General features: G+C 49.3%; 1 protein-coding gene across 1 annotated transcript in view; it reads right to left on the minus strand.

The window, feature by feature from the left end:
- Window positions 1-23,948, minus strand: part of PHLPP1 (PH domain and leucine rich repeat protein phosphatase 1) — a 119,971-nt gene that overhangs the window by 48,596 nt on the left and 47,427 nt on the right. Inside the window, exons 2-3 of the mRNA XM_026034549.1 lie at window positions 8,635-8,831; window positions 6,187-6,312 (exon numbers count right to left, since the gene is read on the minus strand). Coding sequence (XP_025890334.1) covers window positions 6,187-6,312; window positions 8,635-8,831 — 323 coding nt within the window. The remainder of the gene's footprint in view (window positions 1-6,186; window positions 6,313-8,634; window positions 8,832-23,948) is intronic.

Consider the following 23,948-nt stretch of genomic DNA (forward strand, 5'->3'; position numbering starts at 1 on the left):
CCCATAAAAAAGGTTTCTTAAGAAAAGTACCACCAGCTCCCTGGTTTCTAGACTTTGGGTTGGAAAAGGCTCTCAGTGCTACGGTCCTTCCTTGCATCCCCCTGGCATCTCAACTGCACCGGCACCTTGAGCAGTTACATTTTGCTGCTTGCTCCTACCCCTCTCTCCATGGGAGCAGATTTGGGCATCCACCAGGAATGACTGCATTTTAAAACGTAACATCTGCAACCTCTCCCTGAGCTGTTAGCTATAAGCCAGGCTTATGCTATCCTGTATTCACGTGAACTGCACAAACTCAGCCAGGATCAGAACCTGACTTAAGGGCTCAGCTAAATTATCAGCTGAATGACCACCTGTATTATCAGCTAAATGCAGCAAGTCTAAATCAAGGGCCACAGATTCACTATATTCCAGTGGGCACAGAAGTTAAAATAGTGAAGGCTGAGCTTGGCTAGAACAGAAATTAAAAGCTTTAAGTTGCTAATTACACCCTTTGGAGTCAGCAGAGTTATTTTAACATGGACAACTAACAAGCTGAATTAAACTCAAAAGCTTTACAGATGAGTTATTAGGAGACACGGCATAAAGAAACACAGGGCAGACAGAGCTTCATTCCCGAAATGTGAACTAACCCCCAACAGCCGAGGGCACAGGACAGTAAGCTGTGCAGGGAGAGAGGGACACCTAAGTTTTATACCTAAAAGAGAGACAAAATTGGCCTCAACTTTGCTTTGCCCCTTCTTCTGTTGTCAGGCTTGAGGTGACAAGGAGCCACCCACGCCAAGCGCCCCAGGTATCACTCACCGCAGCTCTAAGCGGGACCAAGCATGGAAGACCCTGCAAATGTGCAGAAAAGGAAGCCAGGTTTGGTATGGAAGCTGGAGTTTTCATTTATTAGAGTCCTTGTAATCACTGCTAGGAGGAAGCTGTGGCTTATTTTTAGGAACCTGCTTTTAGAGAAGCATTATTTCAGTATTGCCCATTTGGGGCACTAGAGGGAAAAACTGTTTCCTCCTACTAAACTTGAAGTCACCAAGTTTCCCATAAGTAAAGGCCAGATCAAAAAAAACATTATGGAATGAGAGAACCTTCTTGCCTTCCCTCGAGAAGAAAAGGTGAAGCAACAGTTCCCAACAGGCCAACAGCATTTAGCTTCAGACACTTGAGGAAACCTGGATATTTGTCATTCTCAAAGAAAGCAAGGACTTTGTAATGTCTTAGATTAGATTAAAGCTATTTTCCAAGGATGTCACCCCTGCTAGCATTATACTACACTGTCTTCTAGGCTGAGCTAGGACCTGGACTCACCTCCAAGGCTCCAAGCACCAGCAATGCAGGATCCAGACCAGCTAGGGCATGGTCACCCTTTCCAAGGCCAGCACTTCCCTGACCTCCCACCCAGTCCCAACACTCACACGGAGTTTAATTGTGCAGAATAAGACTGCAAGTTCTGAGGAAACATCAGGAATTAGTCACGGCACGAGTTTCCCATAGAATTTCTGACACTCAGTTACAACTTAAGGTAAAAGCCAGAAAAAAAAAAATGACTATTAATTTAGATCCAATGGAAATTAAGGTAAAGTTTTCTAAGTTTTCCCTCCAGAAAAGAGATAGACATTGCTTAGGAGACTGAACTGAAACCAGAAGAGAAGATAAAGCATCTAGTGACCCTAAGAAGATATCAGAAAGGCCTTTTAATAAATAACAGCTCAGAAAAAAAGAGAGTTTATTTGTGTATGTTTTTCCCTCCCTTACCAATAGCTCAGCGCTGCTGAGCAAGGCTTTAGGAGAGAGGGGGCATGAGAGGAAGCCGCATTCGGAGCTTGTTGGGACCAGCACCCGTTAGTGCAGCCCTGCAGTCCCGTGCTCCTCCGGGGGAAGCTGTGGGGTGCTCAGCAGGTTCCCTGGCACCCCGACTCCCATGGCGGCAGCGCGGCTGGGCACAGGATCCCCCCTCAAACAGGCACAGAGCCAGGCCGGGGGGCAGCGGGCAAGGCGAGGCAGGGGGCAACGAGGGCTCGTTAGCCACAAGACAGGGGTTTGGAGCTTCCTTAGCCCGAGGTTTGATCCCAAACAGCTCTGCAAAGCCAAAGCTTTCCTCTCTGAAGGCTGAATGTGCAGCTGAGCCCTTCAGCTGGCTGTCCGCGCCTAGCAGGAACATGCAGAATAAAGACTGAGTTATCCTCACAAATGCTCAGGCAGAACCCAGGTCATTTTTCCTCAGTAGAAATAAACCCTGATTATTGGAGGCAAGAATCACTTTCCTCCTCTTTGCACTCTTCAGAGGCAGACTACGCAGCATATTCTCCAAACACCACCCTGAAACTCTGTATTGAAAAGACAGCTGGAAAAGGGATCGGGTTGGCCTCAGAACCACGAAGCTCTGAGAAGTTAGCTCAATATTGCTGCTTGCCACAGGTCTGTATACAAATGCAAGGAAGATGGAGCATACTGTGGCAGATGCTCAGGCACCACTTAATTGTACAGTATAAACTAGTTATTTTCCACAAGTTCAATGTTGCAAGCAGCTATAAACTAAGGGCTCTGCTCTAACGAGGAAGGAATAAACCCAACAGAGCAGCATGGTCACAAGTCTTGAAAATGACGCTCTTATTTGCAGCCCCTTGTAAACAAAAATGTTCCTTCATTCCAATCATTCCGACATTCACATCCCGATTTGTCCTTTTTAGTAGCAGGCTACGACTACCCACAACACTGTACACTCCTCCTCTTCCGCAGACCTCAAGGCAAAGGTGCCTGGAGCAGGGAAGGAAACTCTGGTAGGTTCTCCACCACAGGTCACTTTTAGAAATTCCCCCTATTTTATGCAGGAAGATTCTAGTTTTGTGCACAGGTATGAACACACCCAGCTCTTCAAGCCCCACATAGCTGTTTTTCCTGCCCCCATCTAAACATGCTATTGCTGCAGTTAACAGCTACACAATTCAGTCTGGGAAGCGTTGCATGAAGAACAGGGGCCTAGTTCTTTCCCGATGTGTGTTTATACCTCAGTGTGTATGTGCATAAGTGTGTACACACGCCGAGGGGTACAGCTGCACATCCAGACCCACCTGCACGTGCTGGGCAAGCACAGAGCCCACACAGGGCAGCCATGCATTATTTAGTCCCTGGATCTCATCACCTCTCTCTACCCGCCCCACTGAACTGGGCACACTCATGCAGGACATGGTCATTGCAACAAGCCCTCAGGGCAGCTCCTGCTCTTCCAAACCAGCCGTGGGGTCTAGCAACCCATCTCAAGATACCCAGGGACACCTGCTCTATTTCCAAGAAGATAAATTCCTGTAACACGGCCCCATTTAAGCAATGCACCCTTCAATCTCTGACACAAGTATAAATGGTCCTTTTAGCCGTATGCCTTCAAGTACAGGTATTGCCAGCAAGGGGGACATTCTATACATAACCCCCCTCTTCTTCACTAAAGGGGTAGAGAACTGTTGCTTCTCTCAAATGCCCCCCTGCAGCAGCTGCTCCAGCTGTGAGGGGCTGTGTGGGCCCCAGCACCCCCAGGGCACCTTCAGGCAGGCAAAACCCTTTGCCCTTTGCCCAAGGGCCTCCCTTTCGCTGCCCCTCTCCCCAGCTGCATGAGCTGATTGGCAGTGTCTGGCAGGAGACCCAGCGCATTAGATCACAAAGGACCAAGTTTGTTGTTGTTGCTGCTGCTGCTCTTCTTTCGAGTCGCCTTAATTAGGTCTCCAGGATTTCAAAATTAAAGGGGAAAAAATAACAACAACAACAACAACAACAAAAAAGCGTGGTGCTGTAGCAAACTATCAATATTAACGAAGAAGCCACATCTCCAGCTTTTAAAAATATTCTCTTTGAGGCTAAATCAGCATATCTAAAAGTGACCTATTTGAACTAAGTATGTCACCAGCAAGTTCGATATCTAGGTCACCATTTGTGCAACAATTCCAGTCAGTCCTGAGGACGGCTGGACATCTCAAGGCACATAGAGAAACACAAGAAAACCACCCAAAACCTACTCACCCCCCTCCCAACAAACCCGTGAGGGCAGTGCCTGACAGCTGCCTTGCCCAGGACATACTCGACTGTTAGAATGAATCAGATTATACGAGAGATCTCCATTTTAATTAAATTGAGCCCAAGCCCTTGCAAACATGAATTAAAATCTTCTCCCTAGCTTACTTTTATTTATTGTAGAGATGATGCATTGGGATTCATCTCATTCTGGAACACTGCTGAAGAAGTTGTCATTGCCATTATCCTGTGGGGAGAAGGAGTGCAGAGCGAGCATTCTCTGCAAAGTCTCCTTTCAAGATTAAGCTCGCTACTTAAAGCTGGAATAACATCATCTTCTAGCTCTTTTGAAACATACACAAGACAGACACAACAAAATTTTCGGTTGAAAACTGAAGTGAGAAATTTTAATGAAATATTTCACCGGTGCTCTCCTCCTGGCCTAGGTAAGTAGCAGTAACCAGTTTTCAGGAGCCTAGGCCAAGAGCACCTAGAACTGCAGAAACAAAACGAGCACTGGCCACGACCGAGTTAGCGTGGATGCCTCAAAACAAATGCTGTTGCATAACTCAGTTTAGAAAAATTTAGCTGCTATTCATGATAATTCAGAAAGCTGCAGCATTATACAACCTACCATCATTACACATGTAAACCAATCAGTCCTTAAGGGAACAGATGACCAAGACAAAGGTCAGAGTGGAAGAGCTGTAATGCCTTCTGTCCTCAATTTGCTATCAAGGCTACAAAGCCTCATAGAGTATTTGCTTGGCTAACAAGAGTATTTCACCTGCTTGGGGCATTGGAGTAGTGTCCCAGTTGGCCAAACCTGAGGCAAGTTCTTCCACAACAAGTGTTGTTCCTTTCCTGCACAGGAGCTCCATCTGAGCTCCTGTGTTGATCCTGAGACTTTCTCCCCCTCACTCGTATAGGTTCACGGTGAGCAATCCAGCTCACATTTAAGCACTCGCACAAGGCGAGCGACCGCTGGAGGAAACTGGAGCTACGGCAGCATTTCCTCTCTTTCTAGTCTCTAAAACCAGTGGTACTGCCCAGCAGTACACAGCTGCCTTGCACCCAGTCCTGCCCGTGTCTGGTTTCCAGTCTGAGGATAGAAAACAAACACTCAAAAAGCAGCCTGAAACGGCAGCGTGCCCTCCTCAAGAGCCATGAACCCATAATGCTTAACCTCAATTTTTGTACTATAGGAATGAACACGAGGGGAAAGATGGGGAAAACTAGGCATCGTTTCTTCCATGACATATATTTTACCAAAAATACCAAGCATAGCAAGTTTCCTCAGTCATGAGGGTCTGAAAATGCAGTTTAAACTGCATAGTTCCTTTCTGCTCGTACCTAAGCAACACGGAAGCCCCCACGGCTACACGGGGCCAAGTTCTCACGCTGGCTCTCTTCCCAGCGCTGTTGTCATTCGGGGGAAGCAGCAAGGAGAGAAGCACAGCGTGGCACAGAACCTCCCCGCTCTGCCAGGCATTCAGGGGCACTTTCTGACCATTTGTGTCCCCTTGTGAAGTGCATTGTTTCACACTGTTTGCCTCACGCGTTCGATTGCTCTTTATTCAGCCAGTGTCAAAGCCTCTGGAGGCAGCGCTTCCCGCACAACACAAGTTTTGTAGTGAAATAAAACAAGTCAGTGGTTCAAGATACATGAGATGACTCAGGAAAAATTATCATGAAAGGTAGCAAGGATTAAAATGGAAGAGATAAGTGCAGAAAACCTTTAAACAACATAAAATGAGACTGAAAAGTCAAATGAACGTAACGGAGGACGTAAGTTCTCCTTGTAAACACAGAGCAGCTGTAAACAGTACAGTTAAAGCTGTAAACAGCCTTAAATAGAGTATAAAATTTAGTTTAGGAACACTTCACCAATTAATACAAATGATGGGATAAAAAGAATCAGTTATGAAACTAATGAGAGATTCAGCAACATTTCCAACAGAAAACAATTTCTTATTCTAACCATCTAGTTTTTGGGCTCTGTGCAGGAGATTAACTAAAACATTCTTATGCTATTTCAGGTTTTATTCACATTGAAACAAAGCTTTTTAAACTGCAGTGTTGACAGCCACATTTCCCTCCATCTCTCCTCCCCTGCTCTCACTCCACCCATCACTCCAGTGCCACTGCAGGGCAGAACAAGTCAGGACTCAGGGTTCCTCTCACCTTGGACGCTTGTCGAAGCCATCGCAAGTACTCGGTGAAGTTATCGAAGCAGATGTAGTAGGTCTGGCTTTGAGGTCCAGAGGAGCTAAATGCTAAACAGTGCTGGTGCTTTTTCACTTCTTCCACCTGCAGCAAAGGCACAAGACAGTGAGTGAGCAAGACTCAGCAGTTCTCTGCAGAAGCCCACGGGGCAAAGTTAAAACATGCCCCGAAGGAGCTCAACACGAGAGCTACTATCACTCTCCATACTCAAGCCGAGTGCCAGATGTTCTCCAAGCCTAGCTAAGCAAGGAAGCAGAGCACCTGAAAGCAGCTTACCAGAACTTCTAAGCCTGCTCCCCTCTGTTTTCAAGAATGCTACAAAATCTGTTAAAAATGACACAGACTTTATGGCTGGAAGAAAAACCTCCCAGGCACGTGACTTGGCCTCATGTCTCACGTGCAGAGTGAACCTGAGGCTGCCTTTCTCTGCTGCAGGTAGAGACACATTTGGCAGGAATTTCATCCTGAGCTGATAGCTGCTGGTAAGATTGAAATAAAAAGAAAATAGGTCTGTTGCTGCTATTTCCCAATGCTTAGAGGCCCTCTGGATGTGTTTCCTTTTTCTATTCCAGGCATTTGCAGTCTTCTTTTTGCTCACCCTTTGCTAAGATATGCAAGACCCAAAGAGACTGCCAAGTTTAATGAAGAAAGAAAACACCAAGAACAGCAACATTTTAAGAGAGACCAAGAATCATAACCAGTTTCCTAGGGAAAGACATTTAAAGCTGTCTTGAAATGACCTAAAGGAGTATAATTTTTACTCCCGACTCTATTAAAAACAGGCTTAGCAAAACACTTCCCATAGACCCCAATTAAATTCTCTGGCATTTCCCAGCTTGCTAAAGCCCAGCCTAGACTACAGAGTCCTGCGGCCGGGCGTGCTGGGGCCCACACAGCTTGCGGTGCCAGTGGCGGGAGGCGCCGCGCGGTTGCGGGGCTCAGCCAGAAAGCCTTTTGGAGCGATAATTGCAAAAGCACTTAGGTCTGGGTCAAGCATCCTCCAAGCCCAGCTTTGTGAGCAGAAGTCCCCAGTATGGTTTTCCCCAGCTCAGTTCTCCCTTTCTTTTGGAATTTGCTGTCAACTTCCAGTTTAGCAGTCTGCTTGTTTTACATTACAGAGGCATTTTTGTGCCAGAATAGCAACTTGGAAAGTCCATGTGAAGCATTTAAGGAAAGGCACACCGCCCTTATTAAAAAAAAAAAAAAAAAAGTCTTTTTTTATCTTAAAGAGAAGGCCTAAGAAGGGCCCTTCCAACACGTAGCAGCCAGAAACACCATTCACAGCCAGTGTGCACAGAGGTGCTACAAGAGAGGACACAGGCTCTACTTCAGCGTCTCCAGAAAAGGACTAAGAGTCATGTGAAGAACTGTAGAAATGGATGGAAAAAACTCCTAGGAGCAGGGACTGGTTTCATTCCAGTGGAACAGGCTGCCCAGGGAAGTGGTGGAGTCTCCATCCCTGGCAGTGCTGAAGAAACGTGCAGATGAGGCGCTAAGGGACACGGTTCAGCAGGCAGGGTGTTGAGGGGCTTGTGCTTGGACTCGATGACCTCGAGGGTCTTTTCTAACCATAACGGTGCTATGATTAATGAATAAACTCCAGGCTCTGAACAGAGCATTACAAAGCTTGTGTCTCTCCAAATGACTCTTAAGTACAAAGCTTATCAAAACGCCAAGTAAAATAACATTATTCCAGGTGTAAATTCAACCTGAGGCTGAGGGAGTAAAATGGATTCTTTCCCCATCACTGTGGTCAACTAACCTGGTTATAGTGATCTGAAGTCATACTTAAGCTAAATTGCTAATGGTTAGTTTTCACTGAAGTTTCACAGAGGTGATTAAACAGAAATAATCCAGCCTCGGCTTTTTGAAAATAAAAATGTTTGCTACTCTTCACCTGCATTAGAACCCTACTCACAATGATGAATGCTCAACCACAAAATAAAAATTTAAAAAATACAGAAAACAGATATTCACAGAATAGACCTTGAAATTCTTTAGTTTTGGGGTTTCTTTTATGTCAGTTTTCAAATCTTTAGAGCAACACAGCAGGGCTAAAAACGGGGCAAAGAGACATGCCATAGGTCACACACAATACAGATATATGTAGCATTTAGCTGTGTATGAATGCACATATAAAATATTTATCACTGCACTGAAGAAAGGGAGACTGCAATCCATAGGAGACAATGTGCTGCTCTTTCACATTTCAGTCCAGACTTTATAAATAGTTAAGTAGGAAGCTGACTAACAGAAGTCAGTTATTTGCCCTGATGATGCCACCTGCAGAAGCAGCTTTTTTTTAGGGGGGAAAAAAACATGATAACTGAACACAATCTTCTCTGCGTAGAGAGACAGGGATTCAGCAAGCAGCATTCACAAGCAAAGCTAAAACCAAGCTCTTACTTTGCCACCGATTAAAGGGAGGACGTGCATCTTGCCAGTCTGGCTCTCCTTCACCGAGGAGACGATCAGACACGTTCCACAGAGGATGGCTTGGCGTCTCGTCCATCTGTTGACTGGCAAGTGTATTTTCCCTTTCCGAACGTTGTACATTCCTGAGAGCTGAATCCGTTCGGAGCTGCCAATGCTGTGGGGCTTTCCTGAAACGGAAACAAAAGCACCAACTTTAGCACAGAGCATCTCTGCTGCCTTCCCCAAGCCTCCTGGCCGCAGAGCTCCCGAGACAGAAGGAGACATCAGCCTCAGAGGCACGGGCAGGGAACGGGGTCCCCGCTCCAGGACAGGCCTCTGTCACAGGCAGAACGTGAACACGCTGCTCTCTGGACCAGACAGACCCCCTCTTGCAGCCCCATGGGCTGCCAGCTTCCTCCTGTGGCATCTGCCAGTGCAGCGCGCATCTGGACAGCGCGGTGCCCTGCAAGGTGCCCTCCTGCTGGGCGCCTGCTCTCCCTGTCCTAACGGCTGCAGGGACGGAGCTGCTCCTGCAGGTTCGCGCCTATCTTCCCATTTCATTGCCCCCTTCCCTGCCATCCTTAAGGCCATGGTTGAACAGCTTATCCAGAGCTTCCCATGCTGAGCAGTTCCCGCTCCCTCCAGCCTGCCCTGTTCCATCCAAACCCCGCAACAGAGGAGGTGCCCAGAACTAGAACCTCAGCAGAGACAACCGAGAAGAAACCTCCAGCTGACTCTGTTTCAGTCTAACTTGAGCTTCAGAAACAATGAAGTAATTTTGTCCACATTACAGCAAATTCTGTAGTTATAATAATTCAGATTATTAAACCAACAATTAGATTAAAGCTGTTAAAAGACTCATCTCTAAATGGCTCAGAGTCTAATGGAATGGTGCTTTCTGCAGAGGGAACCTTCATAAAGACACTTGTCTCCATCATGTTGCCAGTCTCCTGCCTCTATTCCCACAGGACCGTGTTCTTTCAGGACATAAATGGGAATAGCACAGCTGCTTGTTTTCATCCAGAGAACCAACCCTGCCAAAACACCCTAGAGTCCTGCAGACAGAGAGCAGAGGCAACCACACTGAGGGTCAACTGGTTACTGTTTCTGGAGGAACGGCAGTGGCAGTGAAACTCTGAAACGGAGGTCTCCTCGGCGAGGAACCGAAGGCTGCGTTACCTCCATGTAGCTTCCAGATGGCGGCAGCCAAGGTAGAGATCAGCGCAGGAAGGTGAGGGGTTTCACAGAGGTCGTTCAAAAGCAAAGAATTGTTAACAAGCTCAGAGTGCAGAAAAGCAGAGGGTCGAATGTCTCTTCTAACCCAGCTCTTCCAGACCAGGGCCAGTTAAACCAAGGTACTGACCACCACTGCACACCACCTCCAGGCTCTTGCTCCTCGCAGGATGGCTCATTTGCCTCAGGGCTCCTGCTCCTGCTTCGCCCTCGCCTTTCAGTGCAGCCTTCGGGAACGTTCCTGCCAGTCTGGAGCTCCAAGCCCCGGCACAGGCGCCTCGAGCGCCGCTCTGCTCTAATAAACGCTGGCACGGGGGCTGCCACCGCCTGCCAGGATGGATATGCAGCAACATTACTGGCGCCTGAAGCTACGAGACACAAACTCTAATGCCTACAGGCTACTTGCAGCATTTATTAAAACAAAATCCCCAAACCCCAGGCGCCTCAAGAAAGCGGTAATTTCACTGCCAAGCAAATTCACCTCCGACAACAGAAGCTGTGGATAAACACTGTTCTCGAGCGCAGCGAGGAGCGCAAGGGGAGAACAGGCACCGTGCACCCTGGGTGCACAGCTGCGGAGTGAGCAGCGCCCAACACGAGTCACTAACAGCGAGTACTCCGGCAGCCACCCGATACAGACGCTGAACCCAACTGTGTGTCCAGAACAGGAAGAACGTGGCTGCAAAGGAACTGGTACTTTACCCAGCTTGTGCCCACACAGCGCTAACTGCCCAAAGTAGTGGTAACACCTCTGTGACGGACTAAGAAGGGTCCCATAAATGCCCAAAGTCTGGCTGCAGGAACAACAGTTGTCAGGACTATGAACAGCTTCAGCTCGGAAGCAATGTTTTAAGCAAGACTGTTTCCCAAAGCCTGTTTCTGGCTGCATTCCCCAGCTTCATCAGCTCTCCGGAAAAGCACAATTCCTTGCTGAGGGAACTCCTGGGGACTGCAAAGCACAACCTGAATCCCCTGGGAAGCCAAATCCTGTATTTTAACATAGCCGAAAGCAGCTTTACCCCAGTGGACCAAAGAACGTAGGTGACGCCTAATACAAAGAGAACTGTGTCCTGGCGGACACCAGTCCTCGGCACCCCTTGGGGGTGGCGGTGGGTGGCCGAGGGCACACGGGCAGGAACCGCGCGAGCAGGCGGCGGCGGCGGCAGCAGAGCAGCAATGTGCCAGGTGCAGCGTGCCAGGCACCGCACCGGCTGCCCGCGCCACCAGGAGCACACCCAAACACCAGGGAGCTCTCAGAAAGGTTCAAATAAATAAAATTTATAAAAAATAAACAACATTTCCCCTCCGCACTCCATCTGCCCCCAAAGACACCTCTGGAAAATCTGCTTCCCAGGATGACTAAATTCATTCTCTCAAATTAACCTCATAAGCAGAGAGGCTTAGACCAGTGAAAGCACCTGCAATTTTCAAACAGACCATTTTGCAAATTTATGATAAATTCCTCTAAAGTTATAAATTGCAAGTCGCAGTAAATGACTGTTAATAAATCTTTACTGAAAAAAGCTGGGCCAGAGCTAGAGCAGAGCCATCCCTTGCAGCCCTCAGGCTAGGTCTGAACTGCACTCTCTCCCACACTACGCATTGGATGCAACAACTACCAGGGTAAAAGCTCCAGCCGTTCTCCCACAGAGTGCTGCGACATCCCCTTTGAGTCTGGGGGGCTTAAAAGACACCTCACCTTGCGAGTTCTGCGCCTTGCAACAAGAAACAGTCCTGATGAGGAAGTATAAAAGGCCAAACCTTTCACTAAAACAACTGTTCTCTTCATTGTCTTGTCCACACAACTTGAAAAGTCTACATTTACTATTGTCTTTCAGGCAACGTGTGATCCAATCTGCTCGCACGTAATTCAGTTTTCTTCCCGCTAAAGGGTTGCTGCCATTGATATTTAGGAGTATCACAACTATTATTATGCAAGAGAAAGTCAAGCAGAAGCCGCCGATGGCTTATTTTGAGTTTAAAAAAATAGTTACTCAAGTAGATATTCAACTAAGAGTTGAGGAGTTGAGTTTAAAAAATAGTTAAGGAGATATTCAACTCAAGGAGTTACTCAAATAACAGCGGAACCGGATCCCTAAATCCCCCGCAATGGCGCAGATACTTTGCTGCCCACCAGGAAGCGACCCTGCTGACTGGAGGACAAGCTCAGGCCGACTGAGGCTTGGCCAGGTGCTTGTGGGAGAGCATAAAGCGTCGGAGAAGGTTCAACGAGAGCCAGCTCCGCAGACACAAGGGGCTGGGACACAGACGCGGCGCAAAGCGACCCCGGGGCTGCTGCTGCTCCTCCCTCCACGTTTGGCAGGGACCAATGGAGGAAGCGCCGCAGCGATGCCAGCGACCGGCTCGTTCTGCAGACTGGGGAGGGGGGATGAGGAAAGCGTCACCAGAACCGCTTCAGCCAAGGACCCAGAGGCAACGAAGAGCACAAATCCTTGGCTGGCCAGAGCATCTCCGGCAAAATAAATCCACTGCTGAGGGAAATGAAGCGCTGCTCACAAAAATACTGTTTTCAGCGAAGGGATCAGCTCTTCTGAAAATACCTCCCTCCAGCCGTCTCACAGACTTCCCACTTGCGCTTGCCAGATAAGCGAGACTCACGCTCACGTTTTGCCTTCAGTTTTTACTGTAGCCAAAGGGAGCACATGAGTTTTCGTAGAGGTTTGTTACATTATCCTGAAGCTAACAGTGCTGCAGATAAAAAGGTAACCCTGACTCTTTGTGACCTGAAAGGCAAACTCAATCCCTTCCCAAAAGCTGGGGATAATCATTGCTCAGGGAAGAGGCGAGCACACCAGACCATCCAGAAGGGCTGCACACCAGAGAGCGTTCTTCAAGGGTTAAACCCAGTCTGAGCAGGCCGGGTGCTTCAGCAAGAAACCATCAACAGGTCGTTTTTCTGTCCTGCCAGGACCCTAGAAGCCGAGCACATCCACAGCAGGACCTCTGCTCTACACGAGGCACTAGAGGAGGCACCTCGAGGAGATAAGAGCAGACCGTTCCCTCGGCTGGCTTGACATTCATGGTTCGGCTCCTCGCACGTCTAGTCTGCCTTAAGACCTGGGGGGAAGTCAGTGGTTTTTAGAACAAGGACACTGAGAAAAGCAGGATTTAAAAACCAGGACTGTTGTTTAGACCAGGAACACAGGGTTCTTAACTGGAAGCATGGACAGGACACTCAGTGATCCTTCTGTAGAGTCCAGAAGGATCCGTAGGAGGCCCTGCCAAGGCCTCCCCACAAGCCACTTGCAGAAGGTTCAGGTACCCAACGTGCTGCCATCCTGCCTGGAGCAAAGACTCCAGGCCTTATTGGTACCCACAGTAACTTGCTTTGGACTCCGGAATAAAGCTCTTATCCTCCCAACAAAAGGCATATGGAAGATGTTACTGTGAGGAGTTATAGGGGACTAGCTCATTATGGGACATAAAAGTATTTGGAAAAAAAAACCCCACTCTGCAGTTATAAAGCTGATTAAGTTACAAGTGCTTATTATTCCATCCTGTTTGAAAAGTACAGCCAATAACGACTGCCTGCAAAGAGTTATTTAAGACATTACCAAAATAAGAGAGGGAGAAAGTGTTGGTACAGGAAACATGGCTCACTTCTAAGCAGCGGGTTTCAATTTAATTTTTTTTTTCCTTAATTACTAATATTGGCCTGACAGAATGAAAACTAAACCTTCTCTGGGGCCTGCGTGACACAGGCAGCCTGGCTAACTTGAAACACGGCCCTCCCAGAGCTGCCTCAGGAGGAGCCAGCAATAACGGCGGCACCCGGATACGCTGCTCAAGAGCACACGCATAGAGCCCGCCGCAGGATGCATCCGGCAGCAATAGTCTCCACGTGTGAGGGTTTCCAGCAGTGATGGCATGACTCCGTTTTTCTGGGCCTAATTTAGGGCTGCCCTTCCCCAGCTGCAGCTGGGCCAGCCGCAGAGGCCATCGCTCTGTCGGGCCCTCGGCCTGGGGCCCGCGTCGCACCAAGCCCCGGCAGCGGCTGCTCGCCCCAAGCCGGCCCCAGGCCCCGCGGGCAGCAGGGGCCACTCTGGAGCAGGACCCCAGGACCGCAAAGGTGCTGGCGAGCCGAGGGGCTCGGCGCCGAGAGCAGAGCCGAGCCGAGGGTGGCGAGCAGCGGCCACGAGCGCCAGCCATCCTGGCCCCCATCGGGAGCCGGTCCTGGGGGAAATCATCGCTGCTGAGGCCCGGAGCCCTCCGCCCGGCTCCGCTCTTGCCCAAGCTCCTTGGCTAAATCCAGAGAAGCGGCTCCGGATACTTCGGAAGCGCCTCAGTTGCTTATAGCAGCGTCCTCCCGCCTTCGTGTCAGAGCAAGGACAGCAGTGCTGGCTCCAGGCAAGGCCTCAACGCAATGAAATGTATAAAAATAAAGCACCAAGTTGGATAAAAAAAAAACTGGAGCAGAGCAAAAGCCACAGGAAAAGAGACAAGTAACGTAATTCTGAAGCTATGGTACAGCTCGCATTTTCCTTTAAACTCATGAGGAAAGCTTACATGCAGTTACATTTTTATTTAAAAAAACAGCAACAAAACAGTTTCAGGTAGATTACTGCACTGTCATAACTGAAGAAAGGCTCAGAATTGCCTGTTCACACAGCTAACTAAGACCAAGGATTCATCTCGGTCTCCATCTCCATGTGAGGAAGAGCTTCCTCACTGTGAGGGTGCCAGAGCCCTGGCACAGGCTGCCCAGGGAGGCTGTGGAGGCTCCTTCTCTGGAGATCTTCCCAACCCGCCTGGATGCCGCCCTGGGCCCCGTGCTGTGGGCGTCCCTGCTGGAGCAGGGGGTTGGACTAGATGATCTCTAGGGGTCCCTTCCAACCTCAACCGTCCTGGGATTCTGTGCAATTCTGTGACCTAATCTTGCAGTTCCTGGCAGCAAGAGAGGAAGCTTTTACAAAGACAACCAAGTCACACTTTATCTGGTAAACCATCCTCTTCCAAAGGCAGGTCTGGCAGCTTTCCATTCACGTCTACTTAGAGCCTTAAAAGCTCCTGCAAGGCTGATTGATTCCGCACGGCTCTGCTGAACAAGGGCTCGAGGGCCCGCTGGGCTCATTTTGTGGGCGCATAGCTACGAGAAGAGACTTTATTCATTATACTCCTCCTTTTGCTGCACTGGATTTTAATTTGGGGGCTGGAGAAAGGCTTGAAGTGTTTATTTCCTCTACAGATTAGCGGGTTAAATTCTAATACTTGAGGACTTATCTTTTCATTGGGGAATACAATTAGACCATAAAAACTGGATTTTATAGAGTTGGACTACCCCAGCCTGTCCTTTAAAGACACATTCATCACGAGACAAAACAGGCAGATGGACAAGTTTTTAGTAACCGTGAGGTATGTTCTAAATCTCCAAGATCTTCCTTAAAGAGGAGTATTATCACGAGATGATGTGATAAAACCCGTCCATTAGTTTTATGGCAATAATCCTGTCCTCCATGTATATTAAATCCTTCTTGGAGACAAGGTTCACAGACATTTCATGAGGCAGAAAGCATCCCTCTAGTCTTCCCTCCACTGAGACAGCGTTCAGCTTTTGATCACTGGATTATTCCTTGTTCCCTGCTCTCACAAGCCTCACCACTCCCACAAACAACCTCTAATATGGTAAAAATAATTAAAATATAGTGCTGATAAAAATCATTTCAAAAAGCAAAGCATTTCTATCAAGCACTACATGTTTACCAGGGGAAAGTGGCTGCGTTTGCTTTAGTGTCAAAAGCTGAAGTCAACCTATACAAACCAAAAGCTTCTGCACACGTTGGCGGTGACTGAGCAGAAGGCGCAGAGCAAACGGGCCCCCAGACGGGTGCTGCCCTAGCCCAAGTGCTGGGCAGGGGCAACGCAAGCCGCTTGAGAGGCGTGACGAGGAGACCCAGAACCTGTCGGGACCGTCACGCGGGAGCTCCGAGCCTTGTGGCAGGGCAAGGGGGCACTTGGGCTCCCCTGATGACGTGGGGGAACCTGAACGAAACACAACCACGCGAGTGTGAATTGAAATCTATGCTGTGTGCAAATACCTCGGTTTGGATGAAGTTTATACACGGGAGAGCACTTCCTTTCCTTCAGCAGTAAGGATCAGTGCTCACTCCTTTGGAAAATCACATCACGGCTACGTGAAAAAATAATCAAAAGGCAGCAAGGAGAAGGAACCGTCGAGAGAAATCCATCTGCTTTCTCCTGAACTGTCACGTGGTAATAGAAACGCACAGTATTAGTCTGGAGCCTCCAGGAAGGGCTCTCTGAGCAGTTTTCTTACCTTGGGCTTGGGATTCATTTAAGAAAGCTGCTGAAGAAGATTTTGGGTTGATCTTCTGCCAAATATTTTTTTGGCTGGAAGCAAATTTAACACAGAATAAGCCTAATACTGAGAAGACTTGCACCAGTACCTGATCACATTCCTTACCAGGATAGCTCACAAAACAATATGTCAGCCACAGATTTTATGTTACCCCTTACAAAGACGATCTCAGGAGGCTCAGCTTCCCAAAGAGTCATGCAGTTGTGCACACCAATATTGGAGCTACGAATTTAACACACGGGACCAAACCCCTAAAACCCAGCAGCAGAACCACAGCTTGCAAGAGGATCCCCGTGGTTTCAGGAGGATACGGCCCTGCGACTGCTCAGCCTTCTCTCCCCATCCTGTCCCCATCCCAATCCCCCTGCAGCAGAGCATCCTGGAAACGCACATCCATGTTGGGAAGCCCTGCACAACTGAATCCTACTTTGTGTGTTTCTAAGACACAGTAGAGCTACAAGCACAGTTAAATCCCTGGCATCCCAAAGGATATTTACCCTAATGCCAAGCGCTATACTGGCAAAAGCTCAGGGCTAACCAACCATCATTGGCACAGCGGGAGTCCTGCTGGAATTAAAGAGCGAAGCAGCACCGGTAACTGCACCGAGGGCAACGGAGGCTTTCACGTTTTGTCAGCAAGAGATGCTCCACGTGGAGTCTAGTAAGCTAGCTCCAAATAACCACTTGAACCTCCGAGAGGGAACGGCGGCAGCCCCTGGCAGTGTTTCACGTGTACGGCTTAATACCGAGACAGAAAGATAAAAACCCGGGCCCCCTGCACGCGACAAGCTCCTCTCCTGCCCACCCTCCCTGCACGTGCCCTGAGCACAGCACCACGGGGCTGCCCAAAGAGAAGGACACCTCCAGTGCAGCTGGACAGCTCGGCTTGCAGGGCTGAAGCACGAACACTGCTCTGCACGCCAGGTATTCTAGGCTAAAATATGGCTCTTTGCAAGACGATCAAGCTCTCTGGTGAGTTAAATGCATTTCAAGTAGTAGTACAGCCATCTTCTCCTTGCTCTTTCATCAAGAGAAACCCAACCTGCTATTCTACAGCATTTCTAAAGTACACGCTCATCTAAATCTTTGCCAAGGTAAAGCATTTCAGACTGTGACACTTCCTATAATAAAGCTGATACGGCAATCTATTTACAGATGAAAGTCTGTAAGTTTTGCAATAAAACTCACCTGATAAGCAGCTTTTATCAATAGTTTTGTACAGTGTTGCAAGGCAATGACTAACACATGTTAGTTAGGCCTAGCTTAGAGATCCCTAAGCATTCTGAGAGGGAACAACACAGCAGACACTACTTGTTGCCCGCTCAATTCTCTCCCCAGTCCAGCACTGTTAATCCAGAAGGCTGGATTGAAACCTGTCACCCGACACACGACCTGGCACAGCCCTCAACGCGGAACATTCCCAGCTCTGCTTCACTGACACCAGGTTTCCTTGCTAGGCCAGGGGCAGTGTCCCTGCAGGACAGTTCTTCTCCATGGGGTCAGGCAGCCTGCGAGCTGGACTTACCCGCTTCCCAGCCGGGTGGCTTTCTCCACATAAGAGCAGCCAAGACGCGCGTGCATTTGGGTTTCCCTAGGCAATATAGATTAGCAGAATCACAGGGCGGTTGAGGTTGGAAGGGACCTCTAGAGATCGTCCAGTCCAAGCCCCTGCTCCAGCAGGGACACCCAGAGCACGGGGCACAGGGTGGCATCCAGGCGGGTTTGGGAGATCTCCAGAGAAGGAGACTCCACAGCCTCCCTGGGCAGCCTGTTCCAGGGCTCACAGCTGTATCTGGTTAACAGCTTTGACTTCAGCAAGCGGGACGGAGCAGGTGTGAGCTGCGAGGACTTCAACAGAGGAGGTCTCTTCAGCAGCATTTGTCTCCCCATCCCTCCTGGGACCCCAGAGCTAGAGATGGTTCCTACCCTCACCCTAACAGGCCCTTCTCATGGCTTTGCTCATAGCAGTGGTGAGTGACCCCACGGCTGCTCCTCTTGGAGAGGAAGGACCAAGAGGCCCCTCCAGAAAGGTTCATACCTTGCCTTCTGCCAGCTCGGGACAGCACCGTGCCGTGGTGGGAGGGACAACACGCGCCCTTCCACCCGTCTTCAACACAATTACACCTCGTTCCATGTTTATTTTTTAATTTACATGACAAAACTAAGGCTCTGCTGGCAGACATGAGTTTCACCTGCAAACACATGAAAGTACATGGCAATAAAAGACATCTTGTATTGCACCTTCATTGTTCAGACCAAATTCCAGAGAAAAACAAAGGCAAGGAGAAGGCAGCTGGTTTCATTAAGTTAGAGCACAAGGAATCAGCGGGGAGCAGGAGGTAGGTATCATAGAGATACCTGAAAGGGAATGCTTGCCCAGTGCCCTTCCAGCCTTGGAAACGGGCAGAGCAGATTTCTCACATGCCCACAGAGGGCAGGGCTAACGCTGCTGCTTCTCTTTCCAACCACAAAGGCTGTAAGTAACTGGATACACATGGGAATTGGCTGGGAGTGCATGTTATACAATTTCTTTATAAAGGGCAGGGGGAAAACACTTAGAAAAGACCAGTTTTACCCAATCCTTCTTTAAATTAAAACATAGACCACCCACCTGAGTCATCTCCAAACCCATTGGCTCTATATCCAAGTCCTCAAAGGGTCTGGGACAGGACCAGTATTTCTGCTAGCTAATAAGCCTCAGTAAGCATTGTCTCATCTTATACAGCTTTACACCAAAAAAAAAAAAAAAAAAAAAAAAAAAAAAAAAAAAAAAAGGAAAAAGGAAAAAAAGTCCCTACCCACAGCAAGGAGACAAAACTCCTGCGCAAAGGCCCAGTTTTACCAGCTTGCAGTCTGCTTTGGAGCTCCCAAAGGCAGCTTTAGGTCAGGAAGCTGCCTATGATAAATCACAGCAAGCTTGTAACTCCAGCCTTGGCAGGAAAGCGCCTGTGCTAAAAACAACCCCAGGAGCTCCACAGTTGGGCAGAACGCCACTTCAACCCCAGTCCCGCGAGCTCAGGCCGAGCTCCCCCAGCACTCCCCAAAGGGCGTGCAGGCTGGGCTGCAGGCTACGAAGGCTCCGCGCGCGCGCCCCGAGCAGGGCTGCCGCCGGTGCTGTACTGCAAGGCTGCCGAGCGCCGGCTCCGCGCCGCTCCAATCCCATCCACGCGGCTCCGATCCACACGGCACCTCTGCGAGCCCAAGCTCGGCGCTGGGCACAACAGGGAAAGCGCTTGCTCGGAGCGGCACCGGAGCAGCTCGCAGCGGCACCCGCCTCACAGGCGCTCGCCGCACGGAGTCTTAAAAGCCCTTGTCTACATTTTTGTATCCTCCCAAAACACCATCTTTTTGGCCACTCTGCCTCTTTACCCTCCTTGGAGATAAGGGTAGGATTCCCAAAGGTGTTTTTTTTTTTTTGACACAATCTATTTTGGTTCCTCTCCACCCCAGCAAGAAAGGGAAGGAAAAAGGTCAAGGGTGTATTATACTCTCAAGCTGGTTTTCAGTCCTCTGTGGATTGTCAGTGCTTTGTTTTTGCTCATAATGCTGCAGAAACAAAATAAAGGCCTATCCAGTGAACTTGACCATCAGGAGCAAAGCAAGCATTAAACATAATTACATTTAAGCTATCAACTTCGTGCAAAGAAAGCACATTGGGTACAAAATGACAGAGCGACCCCCAGACCTGTAACATTTTTACTTTAGAGCAGTGCTATTTGTATCAATGATTCAGAAAGAGCTACATGGTACCATCAAGTGAAATGATTAAGAGATGACCTAATTTTCTGGCATTTCAAGTATCAAAAGATTTCCTGTAGCTGCACAGATCACATTTGACAACAGCAAAAAGGAGAATCACAGAGGGCTGAGGTTGGAAGGGGCCTCTAGAGATGATCCAGTCCAGCCCCCGCTCCAGCAGGGCCGCCCGGAGCACGGGGCTGCGCGGCACAGGCAGCTGGTACCTGGTCTCGCTGCTCCGCTGGGCTGCTCCGCATCACGACTGCTAACATAACGTGAGAGGCCATGAAATGGATGCCAAAACATTCCTGGCTCGCATCTTAATTGTTTATCTTTTCCCACGAGAAGGCACCGTTGTCGTGACTGTTCAGAAAGGAGAGGCTTTGAGCAAGCACGGTGGCTGCAAGCAAGCAGTTCTATAACTCCGTGTCTGAGCAAAAGTTATTCCCATAAGTTGCTTGGCCTCCTTTCCTAGCGAGATGGAAACCTTTTTCCTACAACCATTCTTAGTTTTTTTTTTTTTTTCCCTATGTTTCCACCATTCTTTTGATTTAATTGTCACTATTTACAGGGCAGAATTCACCACTGGCTTCCTAAAGTGACCTCAGCCTTGAATCACACCTCTTTGCCTTGGAAGAGGGCCCTGAAACGTGTAAGCTGCCTCGGAAGAAAGTGCGCTTCACTGAGCGACTCCTTTTCCTCAGTCCAGGCTCAAAGAGACACTGGCAACAGATTCTCAACTTCTCACCTCATTTTGAGCAGTCAAATCCACACAACAAAGCCATTTTAAACTAAGAGTATAGGCGAGCTCTGAGGATTCAATGGGCTGAGTAAGGCAGGCAGGCTGAGTAAGAGTTGCTTGGTGAAGGCCCTTAGAGGAGAGCGAGGAGTGTCCCGCACGCACTCCACGGGGCCTCGGGAGACCCAATTGAAATGCAAGCCATGAGCCGCAGCTTTTCCTGCCTCTCAGATTCCATGCTTTATTTACCACTGACGAGGCAGAGTGCGCACACAAAACGGTTTTGAAGCATTCAGTGCAAGCTGCAGGCGGAGCAACCATGTCCAGCCGGCTCATTAGGGAAAAGCCGCTCGGGAGCGAACACAACTCAATGCGTAAAGTCAGAACCGCCTCAGGATCTATTTGCAAACTTAGCAGTCCTAACCAGGCACTGCCACAAAGGCACCCTGAGCACAGCAGCTCAGGGTTACAGTTCTTGGAAATAGCCACAACAGATATTTTCCTCCTGACTAAATATAATCTTCCCAGAGACGCCTCAGACCGGGCCTCAACTCTTCCGCTACGGAAGCCGCTGAAAGGTAAAAATAGTCCGAGCAGCAGCTCTCCGACAGGAGACTGCGAGGAGGAAAAAAGGGCATTCAGGAAGCCCGTCCTTTCAAAGCACGCAGCTCCCTACCGAGGCACCGCCAGCTCCAGCTGCGAAAGCCTTAAAAAGGGAAGAGTTCTCCTGGATAGAGTCATATCCACAGGGCTTGGTCTACTCTTCTCCCTTCCTCCTTAGCCTGCAGGACAACAATGGCTCAGGACATTGCTGATTTTTTTGTATATTTTGTTTCTGCTTATTTAAGTCTCTCTCTCCTAGGCATATTACGGAAAGGTTTGGAGTCACCTTCAACACCGCACTGGGCCTCCACGACGTAGCTGGTGTCTCGTCGCCTCGGGCGGACAGCAGAGGCCACAGCAGGCAGGAAACACGGCGAGGGCTGCGGGCCCCGCTGGGCTGCTCCCTTCCCGCCCACCGCCAACCTGGTTTGGGGATAACTCCGTCAGAAAATCCCAAAGACCGGTGTGGTTTCAACAGAACCGGCAGTAGGCAACGCTACCAGTCTGACTGGCAAGAGGCAGCTTCAGTTTGGCAACGTTTATGTAAAGCAGGGGTGTTAATCACATTTAAGCCACTTGAGCCCCGTCCTTCAGAGCTCGCCAGCGCTGCAGAGAAACGCATCAGAAGCAAAGTTTTAAAGCAGAAAAAGCCAACAACACTCCAGTAGATCCGCAGAGCAAACAGCAGCAAAACAAAAACTGCACCAGCACGTTGAACCTAATCCTGTTGCCGGAGAGCCAGCCTTCCAGGTTATGCAATCTGCTGGGAGAGCAGTGCCAGAGGTGCGCTCAGAAACACGAAAACAGCCTGTGAACCTACAAAATACAGAAATTCCCAACTATCGGATTTGTCAGCCTGTGAACCAACCTATGTTTATAGTAAGTCAGCGGAAACCCAACTCTACTGAAACTTGGGACTTCTTTTAATTTCCTAGCTTAGAGGTGAACTATCATTTATCTAAACTTGCCAAGTTCAAGATGCAAAACTCTCTGTAGAAGGGCAACAGTGCTCTTGCCTCTTCCCAATAGACCTCTTGTGTCACCACACATTCCCAGTGCTACCCTCCCTTCTCCTGTCTTTTCCCTGGTGATGTTCCAAATATTTCCCAGCTTGTCCAGGAGTTACAATGCACCTGGATTTCCCCCCCTTTTTTTTTTAATTTTTTTATTTTTTTTCCCTAAATTAGGATATTATCCCGAGGCTTCTCACCCCACTGTTGGGAAACCAAACTAGCAGCTTTCGAGGAGAACCTGGCTACGTGTTCTCTTACCAAGGCGAGAGCTGCACTAGCACAAGGTGGTTGTTTCTAACCCACAAGCTCCTCGAGCATCACACGGGCAGCAGCAGCAGCCCAGCCCATCCAGGGTTACCTGTTGGAGCGGATCAGGCCGTGGGCACCGAGGCAGTGCCCCACACAAAAGCTGCTCCTCTCTGGTGCTGCACGGGCTCCAAGGGGCACTCACAAACACAGGGCGCCGCGGGAGCGCGGCCGGCACTCGGCTCGGCACCGCTCACCTCTCCAGCCCCGGCACGAGGCTCCTACTAAACCGGGACCATGGGCCCGGCCCCTGGTGCTCCCGCTCAGTGTCAGGGCGCTGGGAAAGAGCGGGAGCGGGCAGGAGGAGTGGGCTGCTCCGACCTCGGGAAGCGGTGGCTCGGACGTGCCGCTGGTGAAGCGCAGCGCTCCTCCGGCGGGCAAGATCCAGATATTTATTCAACATGACAGGTTCAAGCTACTTAACAATGGGAGGAGAGCAGGGATAAAATAATGGGGCGAGGATGTTATTAAGCAGAGAAGCAGCAGAATAAACACTGACGTATCTCATTGTATGGCTCAAGCACACGCGAGGAAGTGGGCCTTTGGTAACTAGGACAAGTGAGCTGTATCATGCAAAAAAAGGCTTTCAAAATATAGACTGTCTGCATTTTGTTTGCGTTTAAAGGCAGCAATCTGCTTGCCTGAGCTAGTGAATACATTGTCAGAGTTCCTTTGTTAAATAAAGAAGCTGGAATAGATTCTTAAGATGGAAAGTTTTCCACAGCAAACAAGCAGCGTTAGCCCCGGGCTTGTTTGCTGTGAGGAACCACGTTGGTTATGGATGTGATGGCATCACTGAATGGCACGCTGCGGTATTCGGGTCACACACGGTTACCAGCGGGAAACAGGACATATGTTACTGGAAAAAAGCATCGTTGCTTATTGTGCAGCAGTATCAAATCCAGGATCCTAACTGGGTGCCATAGCAAGCTATATAAGGCCCAGAAAACCCATCAGAGCAGGTCCGTGTTGCCGCATTGCCTGCTTTTCCAGGGGAGAAGCCTTCTCTTGCCATCAGTTAACAACCTGCTTGGCTCTGGGCCAGGCAGCATTAACAAATTTACCCAAGTTATGCCCAGCCTTGCTCACCTTTGGGGTGAAGCCCCCAAAATGCCCACGGTCTCCAGCACTTGGGATTCACAGCCAGGTGAGTGCCGTTCCCAGGAGCCTCCCGGCAGCCTGCCCATCTCTCCCTCCTGCTCCAGCAATCACGTCTCCTCCCGCACGCCCCGTGCCACAGGGAATCCCGAGCAGGGCTGGCCCCCAAGCCTGGCCTAGGCCTCCTCCCCATGGCTCTCAGGGAGGATTCATTGTTTTAAGCGTTTCTCACACCCAT

This window comes from Nothoprocta perdicaria, unplaced genomic scaffold, assembly GCF_003342845.1.
Source record: "Nothoprocta perdicaria isolate Ctin4 unplaced genomic scaffold, notPer1 scaffold_147, whole genome shotgun sequence".
NCBI lineage: Eukaryota > Metazoa > Chordata > Aves > Tinamiformes > Tinamidae > Nothoprocta > Nothoprocta perdicaria.